We start from the raw sequence: 25,571 nt of genomic DNA, 5'->3' as shown, positions 1-25,571 counted from the left end.
TTTGTGCCCTTTCCCCAGGGGACTATGAAAAATTAGAAGCTTTTATTGCTAGCCTGGATATGTTTTCCATTTACCTCATCCACCACCATCCTAATGCTCACTAGCTTAAATCTTTTGTTTCCATTCTTGTAAATGCTAATCTAAGGCTTTTGCACTTACTAGTTCTTTGTCCCCAGATTTTCACTTGGCTGGGTCCTTGCCATTCAGGCCTCAGGTCAAATGTTACTTTCTTAGGCCTTTTCACCCTAGTCTAAAACAGCTCCCTTCATGTTCTATCACCACACCCTGTTTAATTTTCCCTAGTATTTGAAATGTATTACTAATGCATTATTTGTCATCACCCACCTTGCCCCATTAGAAGGTAGATCCCATAAGGGTAGGAGACCTGTAGGTAGGAGACCTGTTCATTGCTGTAGTTCCACTCCCAACATAGATTTCTTTTTTTCTGCCTTTTCTTTTTCGGCTCTGCCACGCAGCAGGCAGGATCTTAGTTCCCCCACCAGGGATCGAACCTGTGCCCCCTGTAGTGGAAGTACGGAGTCTTAACCACTGAACCGCCAGGGAATTCCCCCAACATAGATTTCAGTATTGGTTGAGTGAATGAAGAAATGGCTGGGAAACCTTATACCAATCAGCCAATCCACAATGGCAGAAAGCTCGGCCTTTTACCTTTGCCAGCCTGTGCATCCAGATCTCAACCAAGAAGGCCTAAACTTCCTGCAGGTTGACCTGTTCCTGCTCTATGCTGACAGTGTGTCTCAGATCCTAACCCACTGGCATTGAGGTGTTTGGGGAAATTGTCCCCTTCTCCCCGGCCCCCCACTGCCCCATCCCAAGTAGGGAGGCTGGACAGGTGAATGGGGACTCAGCCTGTGTTCCATTGGGTGGGGGTCATAGGACTCCATGGTGCCCTATTCCCAGGCAGTCCTGTTTCATGACACAGCAAAGGACTTTGACATCACACTGGATGGGGTGGAAATTTGGGGGTGCAGGTGCAGCATCTGGTGGAGGAGGCAACAGATATCAAGACTGCTCAAGCTGGAATAAAAGCAACTGTGGGTGAAATGGGCACCTCACAGCAACTTGGGGCCAAACTCAAGAGGCTGGCAAACTGTACGACAGAAGGGACTTAAATCCCTGCAACGTGGCGGGTGTATATGTCACTCATCTGTGAAGGGCAGCTTCTACCTTTCTGTGCAGCCAAGATTTGATCTAAGGGGAGGGGGTGAGAGGAAGCTCAGTAAAAAATACTATACAAGCTCTTGAAGCCCAGTGTGAGCATAAAAGTTTTGTTTTGTTTTTTTGCTTAATCTTCTATTATAGAAGTTTTCAAACATTTGAAAGTAGAATATTGTAATGCAATAAACCCCTGTGTACCCATCACCCAGCTTCAACATTTAACAAATGGCCAATCTTTCTTCATTGCCCCACAGATTCCCTTGGCTTATTTTAAAGCAAATCCCAGACATCATATTATTTCATCTGTAAGTACTTCAGTCTGTGTCTCAAAGAGATAGGGGCTCCTTTTTAACATAGACATATAAGCCATTACTATACCTTGAAAGTTTTAGGAATTCCTTATTATCAGCTAATATCCTAATAATATTCTGGTTGATTTCTTTGAATTAGGATCCAAACAAAGTCCACACATTGCAATATTGCATTGTGTTGTTATGTCCCAGAAGTCTTTTATTCTAAAGTAGTTTCGCCTTCCACTTTCTTCTCATTGTCATTTGACAGGTTATTTGACACATATAATTTTCTGCTTTTTGGACATGGTTGATTTTATCCTTGTGATGTCTTTTATCATGTTTCCACTACCCTCTGGATTTCCTATGAACTTGTAATTAGATCCTGAGGCTTGATCAGGTTTAACATGTGCTTCCCATGCATCTCACCAGGAGATGATGATGTGATGTCACGATTGATTAATGAGTTCAGGTATTGTCAGCCGGATCTGTCCATTATAATGTCTCTCATAAGCTTTTTTTTTTTTTAACAAGGTAAATATAGATCTTTACCATCACCCCTGAAAATTCCCTAATTTTCTTACCAATTTTCATCCCCAAAGTCAATCACTTTTCTGAAATTTTTCACTATAGTTTTTCCTGTTGGAGAACCTGATAGAAATGGCATGCAGATGCCACTCTCGTGTCTGGCTTCTTTCATGTATTCAGTTATTTTTATTGTATTAATATGCCACAGTTTATTTACCCATTTTCCCACGAAGGGCATTAATGAGTCAAAACTCCGGTATTGAAAGGTCACAGCTGGCGAGACTTGGCTTCCATTGGCTCCTAACGCGTTCCTCGTCTCTCCCCTCACACCCGCCCCGCAACTCCACGCGTCTGGCCTTCCGCAGTTCGGAAGCCAGAGAGCTCCCAGCTTGCAGCTAAATTTGTGGAGTAGATTTGATTGACAGCCCAGATCCTCAGTGATCAATGCCCTCCGGATTCCGAGTTGGTTTCGCCGATTTCACCAAGTTCTAAAAATCGAGCAAGTGCCCAACGCTTGCTTGAGTGAGCTAGGAGAATTGGGTGTACCCTTCAAAGTTAGTTTAAGGTATAATTCTTTTATCACAGGAACACTCGCCTCTGGTTAGGAATGAAACTGAACCTTGACGCGTTGCCGCTCGTTTTCAAATGTCCCTTCCAGGACGCCGTCCTTTTCCGGATATGCTGAGCGCAGGGCGAGTGCACGGGACTTCCGGGCGGTCTAGGAAGTCGTCCCTCTCTTTGGCAGGAGGCGGGTATCTCTGCAGGTGTAGACCCTAATCCTGCGGACCGGCAGAGTGGACCGGGAGGGGTGGGGTGGGACAAAGTGGCTGCAGGCCTGAGGTGAGGTCCCCCGAGGCTGCGGCTGTCCGGCCAGGAGGTGGCCATTCATTCCTCCAGTGTGGCTGAGGAGCGAGGGCTCCTTCGGGGGCTCTTTCGAAGTCCGTGCCCTTACCTGAAGGAGAGCCATCCTGCGCTTACCCTGGGGCGCTGCCGGCCTTCTCAGAGCGGAGGGCGTCCGCCTTCTTCCACCCTGCGGCCCAGGTGACCGCTGCCATGGCTTTTCCCCATCGGCCGGATGCCCCAGAGCTGCCTGACTTCTCCATGCTCAAGAGGCTGGCCCGAGACCAGCTCATCTATCTGCTGGAGCAGGTCAGTGCCTGCCACGCTGGGGGCCTTTACTGTATCAACAGCCAGCACTCACTGGATGCATAGTTCTTTCTTACTGAGCTCCCTTGGTCTTGCTCTTGGCCCTTGGTATTGTCCTTGCAGTTTCTGTGGCAGGTCCAAAATGAAGCACTCAGGGAGGAAAACTTGGGACGATCTGGCCAGAGAGTTAATGGAAATCCCCCCTTCCCCGCTTTTTTTTTTCATACAGACAAGGGAGACACCACTAGTGCCAGGCATCACTGGGATGGAAAGGTGGTTAAGACAACTTTGTCCTTAGGGTTCTTACATTCCAGTGGGAGCAGTATGAAACACAAATTACCACACACAGGGTATCATGTGGTGAACGAGTGACAGCTAGGGTGCCTGAAACAATCATTTCTAGCTGGAGTGATCTAGGAGTTTCCAGGAGCTGCAGTGTGAAGATAAGCCTATTTTCCTTGGAGATGGGAGAGGATGTTCCAGGCAGATGGACCGGTAGGAGCAAAGTTGAGGAACCAGGGAAGGACAGGCATGTAATACCGAGAAGAGAGGGATGAGAAGTTACACAATAGGCATTAGGCAGCTACTGAAAAATTTTCCCCAATATGTGACATGAAACAGTACTTGAAGATGATTCTAATAGCCATTGTGAAGTTGGATAAATGGGCAAAACAAGAAGGCCAGTGAGGAGACTATAGATCAGATTGAAGTAATAAAGGCCCACACAAAATTAGTGGCAGTGGAAATGAAAGGAATTGATGGGTTTTTTTGAGTCAAAGACTCAAAAGGCATTGATTGGTCGTAAAGGTTAAGGGAGAAGCAAAGCTGAGTTTGACATTTTTAACTTGAGCTAATAAGAAAGTAATGCTGTTACTGTAATTTTAATGGATTACGTATATAGTCATTTGTTTAATGTTCATATTCCCCACTAGATTGGAAGGTCCTTGAGGACAGGGACATACCTATTTTGTTCAACATGTATACCTAGTGAGTACCTAGCTTAGAATCAGGCACTTAGCATGTGCTTAATAAATATTTGTTGCATGAACATTGAATAGAAATGAAAAAAAGAATTAGAAAGAGGAACAGTTTTGGTGGGGGAAGTTGAGTAGTTTGGGTTTGGATAGGGTGAAGTTAAGATGCTAGTAGGAAATACTGCTTGTAACATCAGCAGATAGAAAGGTAAAATTGCAGCTGGGGTAAAGATGGGGACTTGGGAGAACCTCAGGGGATGTGGGACCATATTTTCTTTCTCTGTAATGTGTCCTGTAGTGGTAGCACAATGATTGGCACATGAAAGACACCCAACAAATGTCTGAGAAATTGAAAAGAGATGCTAGTTAGAACCACTAGTTCAGGTGAGATCCCCATGAAAGACAGTAAATGAGACCAAGGATAGAAACTTGTAAATAGAATGACCTGAGGAAGAGCTGCCCACAAAGGTGACTCAACGTGGCCAGAGTGGATTTCTGTGCAGTAATGTCCTCTTCAAACTAACTTCCTCTGACTTAATTCTTATTAATGGGCACTGCTATTCAGGCTTGAAACCTCAGAATCATCTTTGACTCTTCTTCCGTCCTCACACTTAACTAAACCAGTTGCTGAGTCCTGTGGATATTTCCTTACACCTGACTTTTTTTTTTTAATTAATTTATTTATGGCTGTGTTGGGTCTTCATTTCTGTGTGAGGGCTTTCTCTAGTTGTGGCAAGTGGGGGCCACTCTTCATCACGGTGCGCGGGCCTCTCACTATCGCGGCCTCTCTTGTTGTGGAGCACAGGCTCCAGACGCGCAGGCTCAGTAGTTGTGGCTCACGGGCCCAGTTGCTCCGTGGCATGTGGGATCTTCCCAGACCAGGGCTCGAACCTGTGTCCCCTGCATTGGCAGGCAGATTCTCAACCACTGCGCCACCAGGGAAGCCCTACACCTGACTTTTAAAATGGTGATTATAAAATAACACTAACAAATTCTAGAAAATGCAGAAGGTAAAGTGTAAAGAAAAGAAAATCACTTATAACCCTACCATCAGATACAAGCACTGTTAACACTTAATTTCTTTAAAGTATTTTTAAAAATTCTATTACACGTTCCATGTATCTCTTAAAAAACCTATTTTTGTTCACATCACCACCAGCCTAAATCAGGTCCTCATTCATTACCACAGGCTTGGGCTGCTTGTTTGTCTTTTGTTTTCTTGCCGCACCCCGCTGCATGCCGCGCTTCCCCGACCAGGGATCGAACCCTCACCCCCTGCAGTGGAAGCACAGAGTCTTAACCACTGGACTGCCAGGGAGGTCCTTGGGCTGCTTGGACTGTTGCATTAACCACATAAGTGTAGTCCTTACCTCTAGTTTCTCATGTCTCCAATCCATTTTACCCACAGTTCCCAGATTTACCTAATGAAAATTCCCAGCTGATTGGATGCTTCAGTGTACAAAAGCTTTCTATTTTTCCTTGTTCCATAGAGGATCAACACCAAACTCCCTAACTTGGCATTTGGGACCCTTCATGCTCTAATTCCTGTCAAAGATTTCAATCTTGTCTCACACCATTCCCCTACATCAAGATTTCTCAGCCTTGGTGCTATGGACATTTTGGGCTGCTTAATTCTATGTGGTGGGACTGTTCTGTGCATTGTAGGATATTTAGCAGCATCCCTAACCTCTACCCACTAGATGCCCGTAACACCCCCTGCCCCAAGGTGGACAACCCAAAATGTCTCTAGACTTTACCAAATGTGCCCTAGGGGGCAAAATCAGCCCTGGTTGAGGACTACTGCCTTACATGTACCTTACCCATCAGGCAAACTGAATTGCTTGTTCTGCCCTTACCATTCAACCTGTTCTCTTTCCCTGGCCTTTGCTAGATTGCCATCTCAATCTATCACTGCCAACATCCTACCCATTTGTCAAAGCCTAGTTGAGAGGAAACTTTCAATGACTTCCCCCTCTCTTCTGCTCAGTATGACCTCTCCTTCCTCTGGACAGATGAAAAAGCAGCATCAAGAGTGATGAAGCAGGAACCAGATGACAGGGATTTGGCGTGGGAGAGTGGGTGTGTGGGTGAGGACTGTCCTGGGTTAAGTTTTCCGCCTTGAACATAGGTTATTTTTGTAATTAGAAGAAAAATGCCATTTAAAGAGATATTTGGCAGTTAGTTGAGGGGCTGCAGGATACACGGCGCGGTTTTCTTTTGTTTGGCTTCGTTCAGCAGGAAATCGATTGGGTTATCAGGAGACAGAGTGGAAGAGGCAGTGGAGTAGAGGAGCAATGATGTAGAACAAGGTCACAGGCAAGCAGGAGGGTTGAGTGACAAGGACTTAACCTTAGAAAGAAGGTGAAATATCTTTCCACTGGTACAGAAAATGAGAAGACAAAATAGGTGAATATGTAGAGAAATGTCAGCTGTGGATATAGGCAATAAATAAGGTGCTGGGGTAGATGAGGTCTAGTGCCCTTCCAACTCAGAGACTGTGCTTCTATTAAATGGATGGCTAGATGAGCTGTCAGCCGAGGGAGCTTGTGTGACCTGAGAGTAACCCAAGATACTGTGTCTCCTTCAGCTTCCAGGAAAAAAGGACTTGTTCATTGAGGCAGATCTCATGAGCCCGTTGGATCGAATCGCCAATGTCTCCATCCTAAAGGTACCTGCCCCTTTCCCCACATGTATCAGGCCCCTCTTTCCTATTAAGCAGTTTTTCTTTTGATGAACAGTACATATTACTGAAGAGTGACTACCCTTATAAGGTAAATAGAGGATGGCAGAGTTGCAGTGACAAGTGGGGATTGATACTCTTTGTATTGTTTTATTTTTGGTTTTTCTATTGACAGTTTGAGGAAGGTTCAGTGGGATGGTTGTCAGGGAGGTACTTTGACTGCTAGAATTAGTATAAATAGGAGGGAGCCCTTCCAGAAGACCCCTGTCATTGTATCAGGCTTTGGGTTTCCAAGCACACTTATGTCCATTGTTTTGTTGGATTCTCTCTGTAGCAACATGAAGTAGACAAGCTGTACAAAGTGGAGAACAAGCCAGCCTTCAGCTCCAGTGAACAGTGAGTGTCTGGGAGACTCTGTCTCGGCTCCAAGCTGGAGGAGGTCCCTACACATTTGCCTTTGATCGGTCCTTGGCCGAGATCTGGCACCATGATGTTTGTGACATGGTTCACTTCCCTCCTCTTTTACAATTTCATCCTTAGGTTATGCTTTAGCCTCTTAATTGGTCTCCCTTTCTGCGGTTTCTCCCTCCCTTGTCCTCTTCTCTCTTTAACCCAATCTACCATCTCTAACCAGATTGATTAATCTTTCAAAAATATTTTCACTGGGCTCTCCTGAAGCACCTTCAAGGCTTCCCTTACTTACCGAGTGAGGTCCTCACTGTTCGTCATAGATTCCAAGGCTGCCTGCAGGGAGGCCTCTCACCCCCTTTCCAGCCTGGTCTCTTTCACGTGCCCACTACTCAGCTCGCACTTTTGCGTGCTTCCCAGCTCTGCGCACGTACCTCCGTGTTTTTGGCCACTCCACCCACTCTGCCTGAAATTCTCTCCTCTCCTCACTGTTCTTGCGACAAATACCCAGCCTTCAGAATCCAGCCCCGCCTCCTCCACGCAGCTCTCAGTTGCCATTCTGGGGTGATTTTCTCCTCCTCTGGACTTACATGGGGTTCAGTGTTTGTCCTGTTCACCTGGCACACAGTCACATCCTGCCTGTTGTCTGGTGTTTGTTTTTATTTTTAATACTTCTCAACTTAAGTAATGTACACCCTCCTTTAGAGGAAAAAATTCTCCTAGATACATGGAGAATACATCCATGAACCCCAGTTTGAAGAACACTATTTTATATACTTTCTTGTATTGTTTTTTAACACTTGATTGTTAATATACTCCATACATATATGCATCTTATTTTGCCCAATAGACTGTAAATTATTTGAGAGCAGGAACTCCTGGGTCCACCATAAGGCCAATAAGTGCCCCCAGCCCACCACGATATACCTGTTTTATCGGGGGGAGTCTTGTGTGTGTGTGTGTGTGTGTGTGTGTGTGTGTGTTTAAACTCTTAATTATATACTCATTTTTTAAAAAAATATTTATTTATTTATTTGTTTGGTTGCACCAGGTTTTAGTTGCGGGAGGTGGGCTCCTTAGTTGCAGCAGGCGGGCTCCTTAGTTTTGGCTCGCCGGCTCCTTAGTTGTGGCATGCTAACTCTTAGCTGCAGCATGCATGTGGGATCTAGTTCCCTGACCAGGGATTGAACCTGGGTCCCCTGCATTGGGAGCGCAGAGTCTCATCCACTGCGCCACCAGGGAAGTCCTGAGTCTTGTGTGTTTGGTATGTGGTGAGCCAAAAGAGCTGGCAGGGCTTTGGCTGGGGTGAGAACTGTAGCAAATGGTGAAAGAGTTGACATTGTTTAAGTTTCTTCTAAGCTGCTATCACCAACTTCATGATTTTTCTTCACTGAGGTTTTTCCCCCTTCTCTCCCATAGATTGTGCTTCTTGGTCAGACCTCGCATCAAGAATATGCGGTACATTGCCAGTGAGTGTGCCATGGTGTTCATTATAACTAAGACCTGGGACAGGGTGGGAAGGTCTAAGGACCTTGGCCATAAGAACCCTTTAATAAGAAAAGAATTGTTTGGGTAGGCCATACTCCTCGTAGAGGCTCTCTGCTTCCTTGCTTCTAGTCTAACAAAGGTCCATGGCTTTCGGGTTGCATCCTTTCTGTCTGTAGATCTTGTCAATGCTGACAAAATGGCTGGCCGAACTCGGAAATACAAAGTGATCTTCAGTCCTCAGAAGGTGAGTTTGGACCCTGGTGGAAATGACATAGGGTAGAACAGGATTGGGGACTGGGAAGGGGTAAGGGGCCAACAGCTATATCTCTCTCAAAGCAAATTATAGGTGACTGAGTAAAATACCTGTCACTTTTTTTTTATTAAGGTAGCAGAGTCTGTCATCAAATTGCCCCAAATATAGATTGTACAGTTGTGAGAGGTGTCCTCTACGTAGATTTCTTTAAATGAAAAGATTGACATTTTTGAAGTAGAACCTGCAATGTATCCCTTCTAACACCAATTCCTATATAGTAATGGTGCACAATGTTATGGCTTTTCAATGACTTTATCCCTATATCTCTTTAATAACAAACACAATAAATCTTCACCCCCCGCCCCATGCTCATCGAAGGCATGTGGCTGGGCTGCCCTTGGGTTATCAGAACCATACCAGTGTACTTTGGAAGAGGTTTTTCTTACACAGGGTGCAGTAAAATGGTCTCTAAGCTTGGAGCAGCTGAGGGAACTGAAGCCCACAGTCACATAGTGAATTAGCATAGCCAGGCTAGGTTTCTTCCATCTTTACCTCAATAATTGCAGTAAGTGTTAGGTGATCTGTCATAGTATCTCCGTTTCTCGATTCCATCAAGTTCCCCTGTCATCCCCACATCAGCGGGGTGCATTGTAGGTACATCCTCAACCTGATTGATTGGGAGGAATGATGTACCAGGTCTATACATTGCCCGTCGTAGGACAATACAGTTATACCAAGTAGTGCATGCCACACTTAGAGCAGGTAGAAATTAAAGTTGAAAGGACAGGGATTTATTCCTTTGCAATTTTCCCAAGAAAATTCTAAAGAAAATAGAAGCAGTAAGTAAGACTAAAGACACTGAAGCCAAACTGTCTGGCTGTGAATCCATGCTTTAGCACCTATTACCTGTGTGATCTTGGATAAGTTACTTAACTGCTCTGTGTCTCAGTTTTCTCATCTATAAAATGGAGTTGATAATAGTACTTATCTCTTTTAAATGAGATGACTTTCAGTTTCTATTAAGAAGTCTAGAGGAATCATAGGCTTATATTGTTTTCTCATCATTTAAAAGGAATAAGAGGAAAGAACCAGTGATCTTCCTTTGAAGATCATTTGAAGATTGATAGCACAGTCTTACAGCTATTAATCCTGTTTAGGAATATAAATATATCAAGTGTAGCATTATTACCAGGGCAAGAAAATTATTGAGTAAAATAACCAATCAGAATTACAGGTTACTTTTGAATGTTATTAAAGGAGCTATAGCAGTAATTTCTAGTTTTTGGAGTCTTACAAGACCCTTTTTTTCAAATTATACTTCCAAGGACAGACTTGTTTAAACAGGGAATAGAACAAGTTGGTAACAGTTTCAAATAATGCTACAAGCCTCCATATCACACAGAAAAAGAAAATTGATATTTTTATGAAGTTTTTCTTTCTAACACCCTATCTAATCAAATTCTTTGACCTAATTTTCCATCACAGGACAGTGTCTTCCTTAGTTGCTGTAGGGAAGAGGAATTTTCTCTCTCTTCCTGAGACTCCCTTTGTTAATTATGAAGATTGGCAGTTTTCAAACTGGGCTATGGAGTTCCATTAGTTAGCATTAAAAGTAGCCCTGTAGGGACTTCCCTGGTGGTGCAGTGGTTAATAATCCACCTGCCAATGCAGGCGACACGGGTTCGAGCCCTGGTCCGGGAAGATCCCACATGTCACGGAGCAACTAAGCCCGTGTGCCACAATTACTGAGCCTGCACTTTAGAGCCCATGAGCCACAACTACTGAAACCCGTGTGCTACAGCTACTGAAGCCTGGGTGCCTAGAGCCCATGCTCCACAACAAGAGAAGCCACCGCAATGAGAAGCCCGCGCACCGCAACTAAGAGTAGCCGCCACTCTCCACAACTAGAGAAAGCCCGCACACAGCAACGAAGACCCAACACAGCCAAAAATAAATTAATAAAATTAATTAATTAATTTAAAAAAAATTAAAAACAAAAAGTAGCCCTGTAGGATTTCAGTTTTACTGACATAAATGAATGAGGGATGAATAGGACTCTTCTGTGTAACCATAAAATAAGGAGCACATAGCATTAATCTTCCACACCTCATAGAATTATGAGGATCAAGAGAGGTATAATGCTTTTATTTTTTATTTATTTACTTTTTAATTTTTTTTTTTTTTTTTTTTTTTTTTTTTGGCTGCGTTGGGTCTTCGTTGCTCCACGCTGGCTTTCTCTAGTTACGGCGAGCGGGGGCTACTCTTCGTTTCAGCGCTCGGGCTTCTCATTGTTGTGGCTTCTCTTGTTGCGGAGCACAGGCTCTAGGCGAGCGGGCTTCAGTAGTTGCAGCACGCAGGTTCAGTAGTTGTGGCTCGCAGGCTCTAGAGCACAGGCTCAGTAGTTGTGGCGCACAGGCTTAGTTGCTCCGCGGCATGTGGGATCTTCTTGGACCAGGGATTGAACCCGTGTCCCTTGCATTGGCAGGTGGATTCTTAACCACTGTGCCACCAGGGAAGTCCCTTTTTTAAAAAAATGTTTATTTATTTATTTGGCTGCTCCGGGTCTTAGTTGCAGCGTGCAGGATCTTTAGTTGCAGCCTGCGGGGTCTTAGTTGGGGCATGCATGTAGGATCCAGTTCCCTGACCAGGGCTCGTACCCGGGCCCCTTGCATTGGGAGCACAGAGTCTCAACCACTGGACCTCCAGGGAAGTCCCGATGGCACAGTCTTACAGCTATTTATCCTGTTTAGGAATACAAATATATCAAGTATAACATTATTACTAGGGCAAGAAAATTATTGAGTAAAATAACCAATCAAAATTACAGGATACTTTTGAATGTTATTAAAGGCGCTATAGCAGTAATTTCTAGTTTTTGGAGTCTTACAAGACCCTTTTTTTCAAATTATACTTCCAAGGACAGACTTGTTTAAACAAGGAATAGAACAAGTTGGTAACAGTTTCAAATAATGCTACAAGCCTCCATATCACACAGAAAAAGAAAATTGATATTTTTATGAATTTTTTCTTTCTAACACCCTATCTGATCAAATTCTTTGACCTAGTTTTCCATCATAGGACGATGTCTTCCTTAGTAGCTGTAGGGAAGAGGAAATCTGTTTCTCTTCCTGAGACTCCCTTTGTTAATTATGAAGATTGGCAGTTTTCAAACTGGGCTATGGAATTCGATTAGTTAGCATTAAAAGTAGGTCTATAGGGACTTCCCTGGTGGTCCAGTGGTTAAGACTCCTTGCTTCCCCTGCCGGGGACGCGGGTTCGATCCCTGGTTGGGGAACTAAGATCCCACATGCTGCATGCCACGTGGCGTGGCCAAAAAAAAAGGCCTATAGGATTTCAGTTTTACTGACATAAATGAATGAGGGATGAATAGGACTCTTCTGTATAACTGTAAAATAAGGCGAACCTAACATTAATCTTCCACACCTCATAGAGTTATTATGAGGATCAAGAGAGGTAATGCTGGGCTTCCCTGGTGGCGCAGTGGTTGAGAATCTGCCTGCCAATGCAGGGGACACGGGTTCGAGCCCTGGTCTGGGAAGATCCCACATGCCGCGGAGCAACTAGGCCCGTGAGCCACAACTACTGAGCCTGCGCGTCTGGAGCCTGTGCTCCGCAATAAGAGAGGCCGCGATAATGAGAGGCCCGCGCACCGCGATGAAGAGTGGCCCCCACTTGCCGCAACTAGAGAAAGCCCTCGCACAGAAACGAAGACCCAACACGCCAAAAATAAATAAATAAATAAATAAATAAATAAATAAATTTATTAAAAAAAAAAAAAAAAGAGAGGTAATGCTTTTAAAACACTGACAACAATGCCTAGTACATGTGAAACAAATAATACACATCCACTATTATTATTGTCATCATCATTATCAGACAGAAGTGCCCTCAACTTTCTTCCTCATTACCTCCAAATATTTCACCCTTTTCCCACCTGTCTCAAAGGAGGATGAGGGAATTCCCTGGTGGTTCAGTGGTTAGCACTCTGCGCTTTCACTGCCAAGGGTGTGGGTTCAGTCCCTGGTTGGGGAACTAAGATCCCCACGAGCTATGCAGCATGGCCCAAAAACACATAAAATAAAAAATAATTTACAAAAAATAAAAAAATAAAAGAGGACGAGACACTGGCCTTTCCCCATCTAAGAGCAGAGGCTCCCCTGTGTTCTTGGCCCCATCCCTGCCTGCTTTCTCCACTCTCTTGCTTCATCAAGTAGACTCTTTTATATCTTCAACCATATCTATCCTTTCTAAACGGTTCTCTCTCCTCATCTCTTGTCCCTGACAGCGACTCTCCCTTAATTCGTGGCCAGACTGAAGAATTATCTGCTGCCACTTCTGCTTCCTCACGTCCACCTTCATCTTTTAATCTAGTCGCCTAAGATCTCCGCTGTCAAATCCAGTGATGTCTGTGTCATGCTCTTCCTACTTAACTTCTCTGGCATTTGAGACTGTTGCCCATTCTTCCTTGAAACTCTGCCTTTAGAGGTGCTATTTAGGGGTGCTGTTTTCTCCTAGTCTCACCTCTTTATGTATTCTTTCTCGGTCTTCTCTGCCCGATCTTGGACTGTGCACCCTTTTCTTTTTTTTTTTTTTTTTTTTTTTTTAATTTTTATTTATTTATTTATTTATTTATGGCTGTGTTGGGTCTTCATTTCTGTGCAAGGGCTTTCTCCAGTTGCGGCAAGTGGGGGCCACTCTTCATCGCGGTGCGTGGGCCTCTCACTATCGCGGCCCCTCTTGTTGCGGAGCACAGGCTCCAGACGCGCAGGCTCAGTAACTGTGGCTCATGGGCCTAGCCGCTCCGCGGCATGTGGGATCCTCCCAGACCAGGGCCCGAACCCGTGTACCCTGCATTGGCAGGCAGACTCTCAACCACTGCGCCACCAGGGAAGCCCTGTGCACCCTTTTAATTTTGGTTCCCTAGAGTCCTGTCCTAAGCTCTCTTCTCTCTGTGTGTTCTTTTGGACAAACTATCCACTTTAAATGCAGTATATGTGCCTTTAACCCCCGAGGCTGTCTGTCCAGACCTCCCTCGGTGTCTGCAGAGGTCCCATGGACATGTCCTAACCAGAACTCCATCCCTCCTCTCTCCACACCATTGCTTTTTACCTCCACCTGCTCCTCCTCCTCTGTTTCTATAGCACTGTCACGCCCTGCTTCCTGTCTCTGCCTGCAGGACCCACCCCTCCATGACAGCTGAATACCTTCTCCTTTGTAAAGCTTTTCCAGTCAGGGAGAAAAAAGCAATTGACTTAATAAATGAATGAAATGGCGGAAAAGGAAACAAAGCGTTGGGCCAATGATTCCAGTGGTCCTTTCTAGATCTAAGAGTCTGGGTTCTCTTGTCTTTTTCACTGGGTTCAATAAGTGTGGTCCTCATCAGTGACCACAGAGGAACTCCAGAGAAATGGAAAGAATGGAGAAGGGGGTTACTAATCAGCTTCCCTTTCTCTTTCAGTTTTATGCGTGCGAGATGGTGCTTGAGGAAGAGGGCATCTATGGAGGTGAGAGGAGACGGATATGAGTGGAAAGGGGGAGGACGTGTGCAAGAAGGCCGTGATGGTTGTTCCCTGTCCCCATCTCCTCCTTTTCCCTGCCTCATTCCTGTTGGCCTGGCAGGAGGAGAGGGTCCTGAGAATGGGAAGGAAGACCCCAAATTAGAACACTAGTGGGGCTATAGTTGAAAATCACCGATGCTCTCTTCTTACCTCCCAAGACTCCCACAAGCAAAAATCGTGCCTTCTCTCCTGTATGTATTCCTCACTCCATCCTCCATGCAACACAAAGCTGGTCACCGTCCTCCCTACTGGAAATCCTGCAGTGGCTCAGATTAAAGCCCAGAATCCTCAGCATGGCCTCCTGCGCCTCTACAGTCTGGCCCCTTCCTGGCCCTTTCGCCTCATCATGTGCCGCTCCTCTCTCCTGACTCACTACCCTCCAGCCATGGGGACTTCACACACCTGTTCTTGTTGCCTAGAATATTCCTCACCCTACGGCTTTTTGCCTACCCAAATCATACTCAAATTCTAAGCCAAATGTCTCTTCTTTAGGGAAGTCTTTCCTGTACCTGTAGTTGAGGTTAGATCCCTGAAATGTTTGTGCTCATAGGTTGCTGTTTTACTTCTTTGGAGCATATAACTGTAGTTAAATTTGTCTGGTGTGTACTCTCTCACTACATTGTCAGCTCCAGAAGTCAGGAGCATGTCTATTCTGTTTACCACCATGTCCCCAGTATTTAGCCTAGCGCCGTACATAGGTGGCTTTCCGTCAGTATTTGTCCAATAATGCATAAATGAAGGAGTGTTTCATCAGCACTTTTGGTTGGCGATCTAATGAAAACACACCACTGATCCCACTGTATTGCAGGCTGTTACGTACATGTCTCCTTTCCTTATCAGCCTGTGAGCCCCTTCCAGGCAGAGACCGTATCTTATTCATCTGTGAGCATCCCATGCTCAGTGCAGTACCTGGCGTGTGGCAGGCACTCAGGAGTTTCTGCATGGCTGTAGTGGAGCTTCCCTCTTAAGGTGGAGCCACGTGCCTTCGGCAGGGAGGCTGATGCTCTCTGTACCCACAGATGTGAGCTGTGACGAATGGGCCTTCTCTTTGTTGCCTCTTGATGTGGATCTGTTGAGCATGGAACTACCAGAATTTTTCAGAGACTACTTCCTGGTAAATGCAGGGCCCTTGGGTCTTGGCATCAAGGAGTCGGGACAGACATGGGGTCCTGTGGGCTAGAAATATGGATTCAACCTTCCTCCAGCTCATAATTTATCATGAGTGATAGTAATTTGGAGATGGAATACTACCGCTTGATGTTCATGGGGCTTCCTTTGGGACCAATGAAAATGGACTTTTGCAAGCGTTGCCCAGACCCTGCCTTTCTGCGCAGGGCTTCTAGGCCTATCCACTTTCCAGATGGATCTGTCGGGTTGATCCATATCTTTGTGGCCCATGTGGTCCCTGCAGGAAGGAGATCAGTGTTGGATCAACACTGTGGCACAGGCCTTGCACCTCCTCAGCACGCTCTATGGACCCTTCCCTAACTGCTATGGAATTGGCAGATGTGCTAAGGTGAGCAGTTCTGTGTCCTGATAGCCCCTATTCACTTGTTTTCTAATCACCAAGGATTATTCATGGGCATCTGGGATGTGAGGTATATTCTTTACCTTGCTTTCATTGCTCCGGAGTAGGTCCCCGGAGGGGAGAACTTGTGTGGTTAACAGAATGGCAAGAGCCCGGGACCTCTGGGTAGCATCCCTGAATCTTTGGGGGCGGAGAGACTCCTTCACTGGTGTGGGGCAGGATGGGGAGGGGTAGGAACAGGTGGGAGTAGAAGAGATAATATTGTTAATAATTAGCTCCTCTCGGGGCCAAGGAGAAGGATCACATGGAAAAGGGTTGGGTTCTGTAGGTGTGGGGCTGCACAAGGGACCTGGACATAAGATTGCGAATGTCTTGGGCCCTGGCAGATGTCACATGAATTGTGGAGGAAACTGGAAGAGGAGGAGGATGGTGAAACCAAGGGCCGAAGGCCAGAAATTGGACATGTCTTTCTCCTGGACAGAGGTAAAGTATGCTCAGCAGTCCTCTCATCTGTCGACCCTAGAAGATACGGGAATATGGGAAACATGGTGGCACAGCTGGGATCCTCAAGTTGGGGCTGTGAATGCCAGCGTTGACTGGGGGCGTGGGCACTTGGGACCCATGGAAGGCACTTGAGTGGATACTGAGCAAACTGGGTGGGAAGCTGCATCGGGGAGGACCCTCACGGTCGGGGATCTTGGTTTCAGACGTGGACTTTGTGACGGCACTTTGCTCCCAGGTGGTTTACGAGGGCCTGGTGGATGACACCTTCCGCGTCAAGTGTGGTAAGTGGCATCTCGGCGAGACGGAGGGGTCCTCAGCTCCTGGGGCTTCCCACGGTGAGGGTGCAGGACTTGTGGGAGAGACCCAGGCTTGGAGTGAACTGCTGCCTTCCAAATAGTTTGGGGGAACGTTTAAATCTTCTTTTCTTTTTTTTTGGCCACGCTCTGTGGCTTGTGGGATCTTAGTTCCCTGACCAGGGATGGAACCTGGGCCCCTGCCATTGGAAGCTCAGAGTCCTAACCACTGGACCACCAGGGAAGTCCCTGGGGGACCTTTAATGGCAGTTCAGGAAAGGGAGGGGAAGGAAGGACTCATCAAAGATCCTCATAGCTGTTTCCTCTGCTCTCAAAGGGAGTGTCGACTTTGGCCCAGAAGTCACATCCTCTGACAAGAGTCTGAAGGTGCTGCTCAACGCCGAGGACAAGGTGAGCACATGGGTGCCAGCAGAGGATTTCCCCAGGGCCACTGCCACCATGAGGCTGTGGGCCCCGGCACTGGGAGGAGAGGCCGAGTCCCCAGGAGGGAGGGACACCCTGCCAGTTAAGAGCACAACTCAGAGCACATAGCAGGGATTTGACATGTCCTGACTGATACCAGCTCAGCTTTCTTTGTACTTCTGCTAGAATAGCTGAGCACTCTCCCTGTGCTGTTGTTACCCTGATGAGGCAGGAAGGAACAAGGTATAAGTCTGTATGGTAATTTGTTCCTGTCTTATTCCCCTTGCAGGTGTTTAATGAGATTCGTAACGAGCACTTCTCCAATGTCTTTGGCTTCTTGAGCCAGAAGGCCCGGAACCTGCAGGCCCAGTATGATGTGAGGCTCCCAGCCCAGGTCCTCCGTCTGTTTCCTCAGTGGCTCCCCAGGCTGCTGCCCTTTGGTTCCCCTTCTGATGCTACAGTGGGTGGGAACTGAGGGAGGGTAGTGCTTGCTCACATCTGAGGGCAGAGGGGCTGACCTCATGGGAATGTCCCCACAGCGCCGGAGAGGCATGGACATCAAGCAGATGAAGAACTTCGTGTCCCAGGAGCTCAAGGGACTGAAGCAGGAGCACCGCCTGCTGAGTCTCCGTAGGTTTCAGCTTGAGGGTAGGGCAAAGGGATCCCTGCAGAGGAGATCTGGGAGGAGATCCCTGTTCATGTGGAAAATAGTGCTCTTCTTTGGTCTAAAGTGGGAAGAAGTGCTCCTGCACTTTGCCTTAAGAGGTCCTTATTCTTCTGGACAATAAAGAGACATTCTTCCAGAACCAGGTATATGTCAGCTCCCCTTTTGTCCTGTCTGCAGATATCGGGGCCTGTGAATCCATCATGAAGAAGAAAACCAAGCAGGACTTCCAGGAGCTCATCAAGACTGAGCATGGTGACTTGGCTACTTCTCCTGCTTCTGCTTCCCTGGCTCCCAGCCCCAGCCCGCCCTGAAAAGATGCTCTCTGGCTCTTTCCAGCTGATGCTGGCTGTGTGGAATGTTGGTTCCTGCTAGAAGCCCTGGGGGCCCCTTAACCCACCCCAAGGATGGAGAAAGAGATGAGGAGACAGACGCCCATTAGCATAGATGGCAACAGCTGAGCCGCTCCCCCAGTAACAGGCTCTCCTCTGATTATTCGCAGCGCTGCTGGAGGGCTTCAGCATCCGTGAGAGCACCAACTACATTGAAGAGCACATAGACCGGCAGGTGAGGCGGGAAGGGGGGAGATATTGGGAACAGCGTTTAGAGGTGAGGCTCAAGCGGAAGCAAGAGGAGAGAACGTGTGTTATGAAACTTGAATTCCCCTTGACTCTTTCTTCCTGTGCAGGTGTCACCCATAGAAAGCCTTCGCCTCATGTGCCTTTTGTCCATCACTGAGAATGGTGAGCCCCAGGGACCAAAGATGCCAGATTGAAAAGCTGTACCTTAGGGATAGTCCCCTGTAATCTCGTGGATTCTTTCCCCTGTAAAATAAAGCAGTTTTTGTTTTGGGTGAAACATTCCCAGGTCATAAGGTAGTTTATTGTTCCAGCCCTAAACAGGACCACATCCACCCTCCCCAACCCCCCGGCACAAGGCCTGTCCCATCGTAGGACTGCAAAGGGGTAGAGCTGAGCGGCATTTCTCTCATCATTCCATCTGGCCTCCTACCCTCAACAAGATTTCATAATCAAGATACAGTCCAGGAAAAACCAATTTCATAAACATTTTAAAAGCTCAGATTCTGCAGCCTTTCATGGCAACTTGTTTTGAGTGTTGAAGTCTTCCAGTTGGCAAATATTCTTTAAGGTTGCTTTCTACCCAAAGACGTTATTTGCTTATTCTAAATCTCCTTTATTGTAGTTGGAAGTCCATTTCTTCTTACCTCTGTGGAGAAAAACATTTAAGACTGCACTTTGGGAGCTCATTTGAACACTTTTCCTATTCCTCACTAGCTGTTGAGCAGTTCCCCAGAAAACTGGCCCATAGCCAGGGAGAAATGCACGGGAAGGCCCTTGTCCTCCCTCCTGCCGCATCCCACCCCCCACTACGGATTAGATTAGCTTTCGTTTCGGTGTCCCTTTCTCGGGGCTCTTCCTTGGAACTCTCAGATCCAGGCTATATCTTTCAAAAAGCGAGCTTAAATTTAGGAGTCAATTTAGAATCAACTGCATAGGATGCAAGGTTAATGTTATGTACTGACTCCTTCCTTCTGACTAGGGTTTTTTTTTTGGTGGGGGGACGAGTGTTGGTTTGTTGGTTAGTTGGTTGGTTTGTACACTTTAGGACACCTCAACTGGCTCATGAACCTTTATCTTCCTTACCCTCAGGTTTGATCCCCAAGGATTACCGATCCCTGAAAACCCAGTATCTGCAGGTAAGGCCAGGAGACCGTGTTCTTGAGGGAACTTGGTGGAGGGAGGTCATTGGACATTTTCGAAAGAGGCAAAAGAAGAAACGGTCCCTTTCCTGTCCCCATCACCCTCCTGTTCCCATGAGCCTCCCTCTCAGAGGTTGTGGGGATGGTCACCTTTCACACGCAGAGACCCTTCCCACTGTCCTTGTTTCACTCTGCTCCCCTCTTATGTGGCCAATGCGGGGGGAATTTGAACAATTCAGCTGTTGGACCCAGTGGAGAGTTCTTACTCCTGGGTTCTCCATTTATTTAGCACCTTGCGAGGCGTCGATACACCTTTCCTTCCAGGTCCTTCTCAAGTCCTACCTCCTCTGTGAAGCCTTCCCCACCTCCTTACATCGATAGCTTTCTGTGCTCTTTAATTGTTCCGTGCTGCTTTTATTCTTTGTTTGGCATTTGGTGATTTCTGATATGAAAATCTTCCCCACAAACAAGTGTGCGCTGTTCAGGACACAGAGCGCATAATCCTCCTCTCCCCCACCTCCGTATCACCTAACAGTGCTAGGCCCTTGGTGGATGCTTGGTAGAGAGCTGAATTGCATTTTCTTCAGAGCTATGGCCCCGAGCACCTGCTAACCTTCTCCAATCTGCGGCGAGCTGGGCTCCTAACGGAGCAGGCCCCGGGGGACACCCTCACAGCCGTGGAGAGTAAAGTGAGCAAGCTGGTGACGGACAAGGCTGCAGGTGAGCAGGGAGTGCAGGTAACCCCTTTCACCCTCCTCGGCTGTTCTCTCAATGGGCAGAGCACCCTGGTGGGGAGAGAATGAGCTGGGGAAGGAGAAAGTGGTTCCTTACTGTTACTGTCCTGACTGCCACTACTTCTGCTTGTAAGAGCAGCTTCCAGTTATTGAACACTGACGTGCTAAGCCTTTTAGATACACTTCCTCATTTAATCCTCGCAAAGTTTCTATGTGGTAAGTTTTATTATCTCCATTTTACACATGAGGAAACCGAGGCTTAGGGAGGTTAAGTGACTTCTTCAGGGCCCCTTAGTAAGTCAGATTTGACTCCAAAGGCCGTACACTTAACCAGTAAACTAGGATCACCCTGTAGATTGCATTTAGTAGAGGGCTGGTACCCTGTAGGAGGAGGAAGACTGCGGGTGGGAGAAGGGTGGTGATTGTCTTAATCAGTTCCAGGGAACTGTAGGTGAACGGCTTTGAGGGGGATCTTCAGATGTGATAGGTCCTGCTATTTGAGAAGAGGGGGTCCTGTCATTTCCTGAGTGGTATCACCTGAGGCAGCATCATTAATCCATAAACCTTAGATGAAACCAGCGCAGATTTCTTTCCCAGGAAAGATTACTGATGCCTTCAGTTCTCTGGCCAAGAGGAGCAATTTCCGCGCCATCAGCAAGAAGCTGAATCTGGTATGTAGAACAGGGGTGGACAAGGGAGGCAGTGGGGTCAGTCCTTCGTGAAGTGCTTTGAACCCACAAAAACCTCTCTGTCATTTTGTTTTTATAAAGATCCTTTTGTGTGGTAGCATTATAGCATGAGCTTAATAATGAGACAAGACACAAAGGTTCATTCATTTAATAAACGCACAACTCACACCTACCAATGTCAGAGAATACACTGAGTGCTGCTTCAGTGACAGACATGTCCCATGTCGCTGAAGGGTCAGAAGGGGTCCCTCCTTCCAGCGAGCGTGGAAACTCATTCAAGAGAATCAGCAGGCACTGAACAGCTTTCATCTTTGGTTATGGATTCTTTTTTTTTTTTTTCCTCCAAGGCTATTGCTGGTTCTCACTTTAGTTGAAGTAAGAACTGTTCTTAGGGGTCTGCCACTTTTCTCTGACCCTGTAAAGGACTGGAGGGCTGAGTGGTCACTTGCCTCATACAGTCCCCTTTGCCCTCTAGATCCCACGTGTGGATGGCGAGTATGATCTGAAGGTGCCACGTGACATGGCATATGTGTTCAGTGGTGCTTACGTGCCCCTCAGCTGCCGAATCATTGAGCAGGTGAGAACGAGTGGCTCGCTCCTGTTCATATTTCATGCTCTCTGCTTTCTCTTAGTCCCGGGCCTGGCCCAACTTTTAACTACCTGAGTGACTAGCAAGAAATGTGACAGTCTGGCTGCTGCTAGACTTGAAACTAGCGCTTGTGCCTTCCCAGGTGCTGGAGCGGCAAAGCTGGCAGGGCCTGGACGAAGTGGTGCGGCTTCTCAACTGCAGTGAGCTGGCATTCACAGGTGCGTGGCCTTGCCCAGTGGGGGTGGGGTGAAACGAGAGGAGGGCCGGATGCATCATCCAGTAGTGCCGGTGAAGAGCTGAGTCTGGTCTGGTCTTTGCAGACATGACCAAGGAAGACAAGGCTTCCAGCGAGTCCCTGCGCCTCATCTTGGTGGTGTTCTTGGGTGGTTGCACATTCTCTGAGATCTCAGCCCTCCGGTTCCTGGGCAGAGAGAAAGGTGAGATGAGGCTTCCGCGGGATCTGGGGGACAAAGGGCAGCCCTCAGGAAGGCTTCTTTACTGGCCTCTGGGTACCACTTACTGCCATCTTGCTGTGGGCTGAATAGCAGGAAGCCCAGTTCCACCAAGCGTGGCAAGTTGCTGTGCCCAGGAGCATGGCACTGACACATCTATGACTATAAACTGGTGCTCTGACCCAGCCAGGGCCATGGAACTGGAGGGGCTTGACATGGCTGGTGGTAGGGGCTTAAATCTGCTCTCAGTCACGTATGGTGGTGCTTTTGACTCCTTAGGGTACAGGTTCATTTTTCTGACGACAGCAGTCACCAACAGCGCTCGCCTTATGGAGGCCATGAGTGAGGTGAAAGCCTGAACTTTTCCCGGCCAGTGTTGATGTCTTCCCTGGACATGTTCCTCAGTGGGATGCAGGAGTTTGAATCCCAGCTGCTAATAAAATGTCTACCAACTATGCTCCTAAGAGCTGGGGAGCAGGGAACTTATTTGGATTTAGAGAACATATCTGAGGAGAGAGTTTACTTCCTGCCCCCAGGATATTTCTTTTTTGTTTATGAAGTACAGCCCATGCTGATGAGATAAGGAGGAAGAGGATCTTTTGCTAAATCCTATTTGAGTATCATTGTAAATAAAGCCTCTACTCTCAATGTATCAATATTATGTTTAGTTCTAGACAGGCACTTCCATGTTTACTGGTGAAGCAGAGCGAGCTTTACATAGGGGCTTCGTGTATTCCGCGGCCTGGACTGGGTAGTAGCTCTGGGCCTGGTCTGGTTCTTCCTTGAAACTTGCACTGGTCTGGTTCTTCCTTGAAACTTGCACTGTACTGGACTTTCCTCAACCATAAAATGAGGATTAGATAGATGATCAGTACGCACCCTTCCAATTCTAAAATTCTGTGGTTCATTACACTTTAGAAAAAATGAGCTTGCTATTTTTTTTTTTTTTTAATTTATTTATTTATTTATTTATTTATTTTATGGCTGTGTTGGGTCTTCGTTTCTGTGTGAGAGCTTTCTCTAGTTGTGGCAAGCGGGGGCCACTCTTCATCACGGTGTGCGGGCCTCTCACTATTGTGGCCTCTCTCGTTGCGGAGCACAGGCTCCAGACATGCAGACTCAGTACTTGTGGCTCACGGGCCCAGCCGCTCTGCGGCATGTGGGATCTTCCCAGACCAGGGCCCGAACCCGTGTCCCCTGCGTTAGCAGGCAGATTCCCAACCACTGCGCCACCAGGGAAGCCCCCTTGCTATTGTTTTAACTTAAGGAGTCGCTTGAATTTTAAGCCTTTTGTTTCTTATTGCAGAATGAAAGATTGTGTCCCTTGTTAGAGCAATTTCAGGCATTGGCAAACTGTGCTCCTGTAAAGGTTACCAGTGCCCTCCTAAGTGCTGATTCTAGTGACCTTTCTTTCCCTTTACCCTTTAAAAAGTGTGAACACTAACCACATCTATTAGTGGTTGTCTTCTAAGTTGATCTCACTGATGATCCCCTTTACCTTCTTGTAATTCTCATATTCAGCTTCCATGACACACTTTTTTGTCCTCCTGCATTCTCCTAGGCTGCACTTCCGTCTCCTTTGGTTCCTCTCTCTGTGTATCCTCCTTTGTTGCATCTCCTGTCTCTGTCCTTTATTGTTATCCACTTGCCCATCCCAAACTTTTGTCTCACTGCTGAGCTTCACGCGATTATTTACAACCTGGTCGTTCCATGGGCAGTTCACACTCAGCATGTCTAAAATAAACTCTCACACTGAACCTCGTGTTCCCACTTGGGATCCCTAAGTCTGCTCCTCTTCATCTGTTTCCTTAATTGACATTCTCATCACCTACCCAAGTTTTGTTCATGCAAGAAATTATATCCTTGGGACTTCCCTGGTGGTCCAGTGGTTAAGACTCTGTGTTCCCAATGCAGGGGACCCGAGTTCAATCCCTGGTCAGGGAACTGGATCCCACATGCATGCCACAACTAAGAGTCCGAATGCCACAACTAAAGATCCCACATGCGGCAACAAAGGTCCCGCATGCCGCTACTAAGACCCGGTGAGGCCAAATAAATAAATAAAATTTAAAAATTAAAAAAAAAAAAAGAAATTATATCTTTGACCTCAGATTTTTTTCTTTTTATCCCCCACATGCAGCTGGTCCCCTTACCCATTATTTCTAAATGCTTCTGGTTCATCTTCTCACCATACCCATGGCAGAGGTACTTGTTTTTGGCCTGGGCTTTTGCAAAACTGTCCCTCCCAAGCTCTGCCTCCTATCTGTTGCCCAATCCACAGTGCTGCCACGTCTTTTTTTTTTTTTTTTTAATTGGGGTATAGTTTTACAATGTTGTCTTAGTTTCTACTGTACAGCGGAGTTCCCTGTGCTATGCAGCAGGTTCTCATTAGTTGCCTATTTTATACATATTAGTGTATATATGTCAGTCCCTATCTCCCAGTTCATCCCACCCTCGGTGTCCATACGTTTGTTCTCTATGTCTGTGTCTCTATTTCTGCCTTGCATGCCACTTCTTAAAAGAAAGATCCAAACCTGTGGTGTTGGATCATCAAAAGTATTCTTTCCGGGGCTTCCCTGGTGGCGCAGTGGTTAAGAATCTGCCTGCCAATGCAGGGGACACAGGTTCGAGCCCTGGTCTGGGAAGATCCCACATGCCGCGGAGCAACTAGGCCCGTGAGCCACAATTACTGAGCCCGCGCGTCTGGAGCCTGTGCTCCGCAACAAGAGAGGCCGCGACAGTGAGAGGCCTGCGCACCGCGATGAAGAGTGGCCCCCGCTTGCCGCAACTAGAGAAAGCCCTCGCACAGAAACGAAGACCCAACACAGCCAAAATAAATAAATAAAATTAAAAAAAAAAAAAAGTATTCTTTCCATAGGAGAATGATAATGCTATATGAGTGCAAATTCCAAGGAAAATGCAGTACCTCAAGTATCTAGCTAGAACCTTGACGGTGCTACGTGCTAGTGTGCAAGATCAAAGACACTGCTGACAGGGCTGTTAGTTTGTAGAAAGAATATGTGGCAGTCAGAAAAAATTCTATGGCCAAATGAATAAACAGTGGCAGTGCATTCTAGAACAGCACTGTTCACTAGAAATATAAAATGATCCTTTTTTATACACATTACAGAGTGTTTTACATGCTGAGTATGTGCTCTGAATTGATATCTTCCAACGGTTCTATGACTTAGCTTCAGAATTGCAGTGTAAAGCACATGATAGCAAAATTGTCTTATCTCTGGATACTTAGAACCGTGGCCCTGGGAACCTGTCTGAAGATCACAAGTTTTTGAAGCTTTCTGGAAAACTCTCAGGTTAATCAACAAAGAGCACAGGTAAATTTAAAAAGTGGTGCCTGCAGGCCACATACTAGTGGTGCAGATGTTTGGCACGCTGCTCATGAGTTAAAGGATGTTGAAAGCACCAATGAAGTTTTTCCAAAAGTAAGAA

The 25,571-nt window shown here is 46.6% G+C and overlaps 1 protein-coding gene across 2 annotated transcripts; it reads left to right on the top strand.

The window, feature by feature from the left end:
- The first annotated feature begins 2,728 nt into the window (after positions 1-2,728).
- Positions 2,729-24,893, top strand: VPS33B (VPS33B late endosome and lysosome associated). Of its 2 annotated transcripts, none has more exons than XM_057542930.1 (23): positions 2,729-3,146; positions 6,705-6,785; positions 7,132-7,193; positions 8,625-8,674; positions 8,870-8,937; positions 14,426-14,471; positions 15,545-15,639; positions 15,937-16,041; positions 16,440-16,536; positions 16,761-16,838; positions 17,188-17,261; positions 17,563-17,649; positions 17,813-17,903; positions 18,118-18,192; positions 18,440-18,504; positions 18,626-18,680; positions 19,608-19,654; positions 20,245-20,377; positions 20,989-21,062; positions 21,556-21,657; positions 21,812-21,887; positions 21,990-22,106; positions 24,737-24,893. In XM_057542930.1, the coding sequence occupies exons 1-23, from the start codon at positions 3,051-3,053 to the stop codon at positions 24,790-24,792; spliced, it is 1,830 nt and encodes a 609-aa protein (XP_057398913.1). In that variant the 5' UTR covers positions 2,729-3,050; the 3' UTR covers positions 24,793-24,893. The 2 variants fall into 2 exon arrangements, with proteins under 2 accessions (XP_057398913.1, XP_007194384.1); XM_007194322.3 differs by lacking the exon at positions 24,737-24,893 and adding an exon at positions 22,401-22,773 and having other exon boundaries at positions 2,731-3,146.
- Positions 24,894-25,571: the final 678 nt, after the last annotated feature.

Source organism: Balaenoptera acutorostrata, chromosome 3 (assembly GCF_949987535.1).
Source record: "Balaenoptera acutorostrata chromosome 3, mBalAcu1.1, whole genome shotgun sequence".
Taxonomy (NCBI): domain Eukaryota; kingdom Metazoa; phylum Chordata; class Mammalia; order Artiodactyla; family Balaenopteridae; genus Balaenoptera; species Balaenoptera acutorostrata.
The sequence above is the reverse complement of the archived record's forward strand: the minus strand, read 5'-3'. Positions and strand labels throughout refer to the sequence as shown.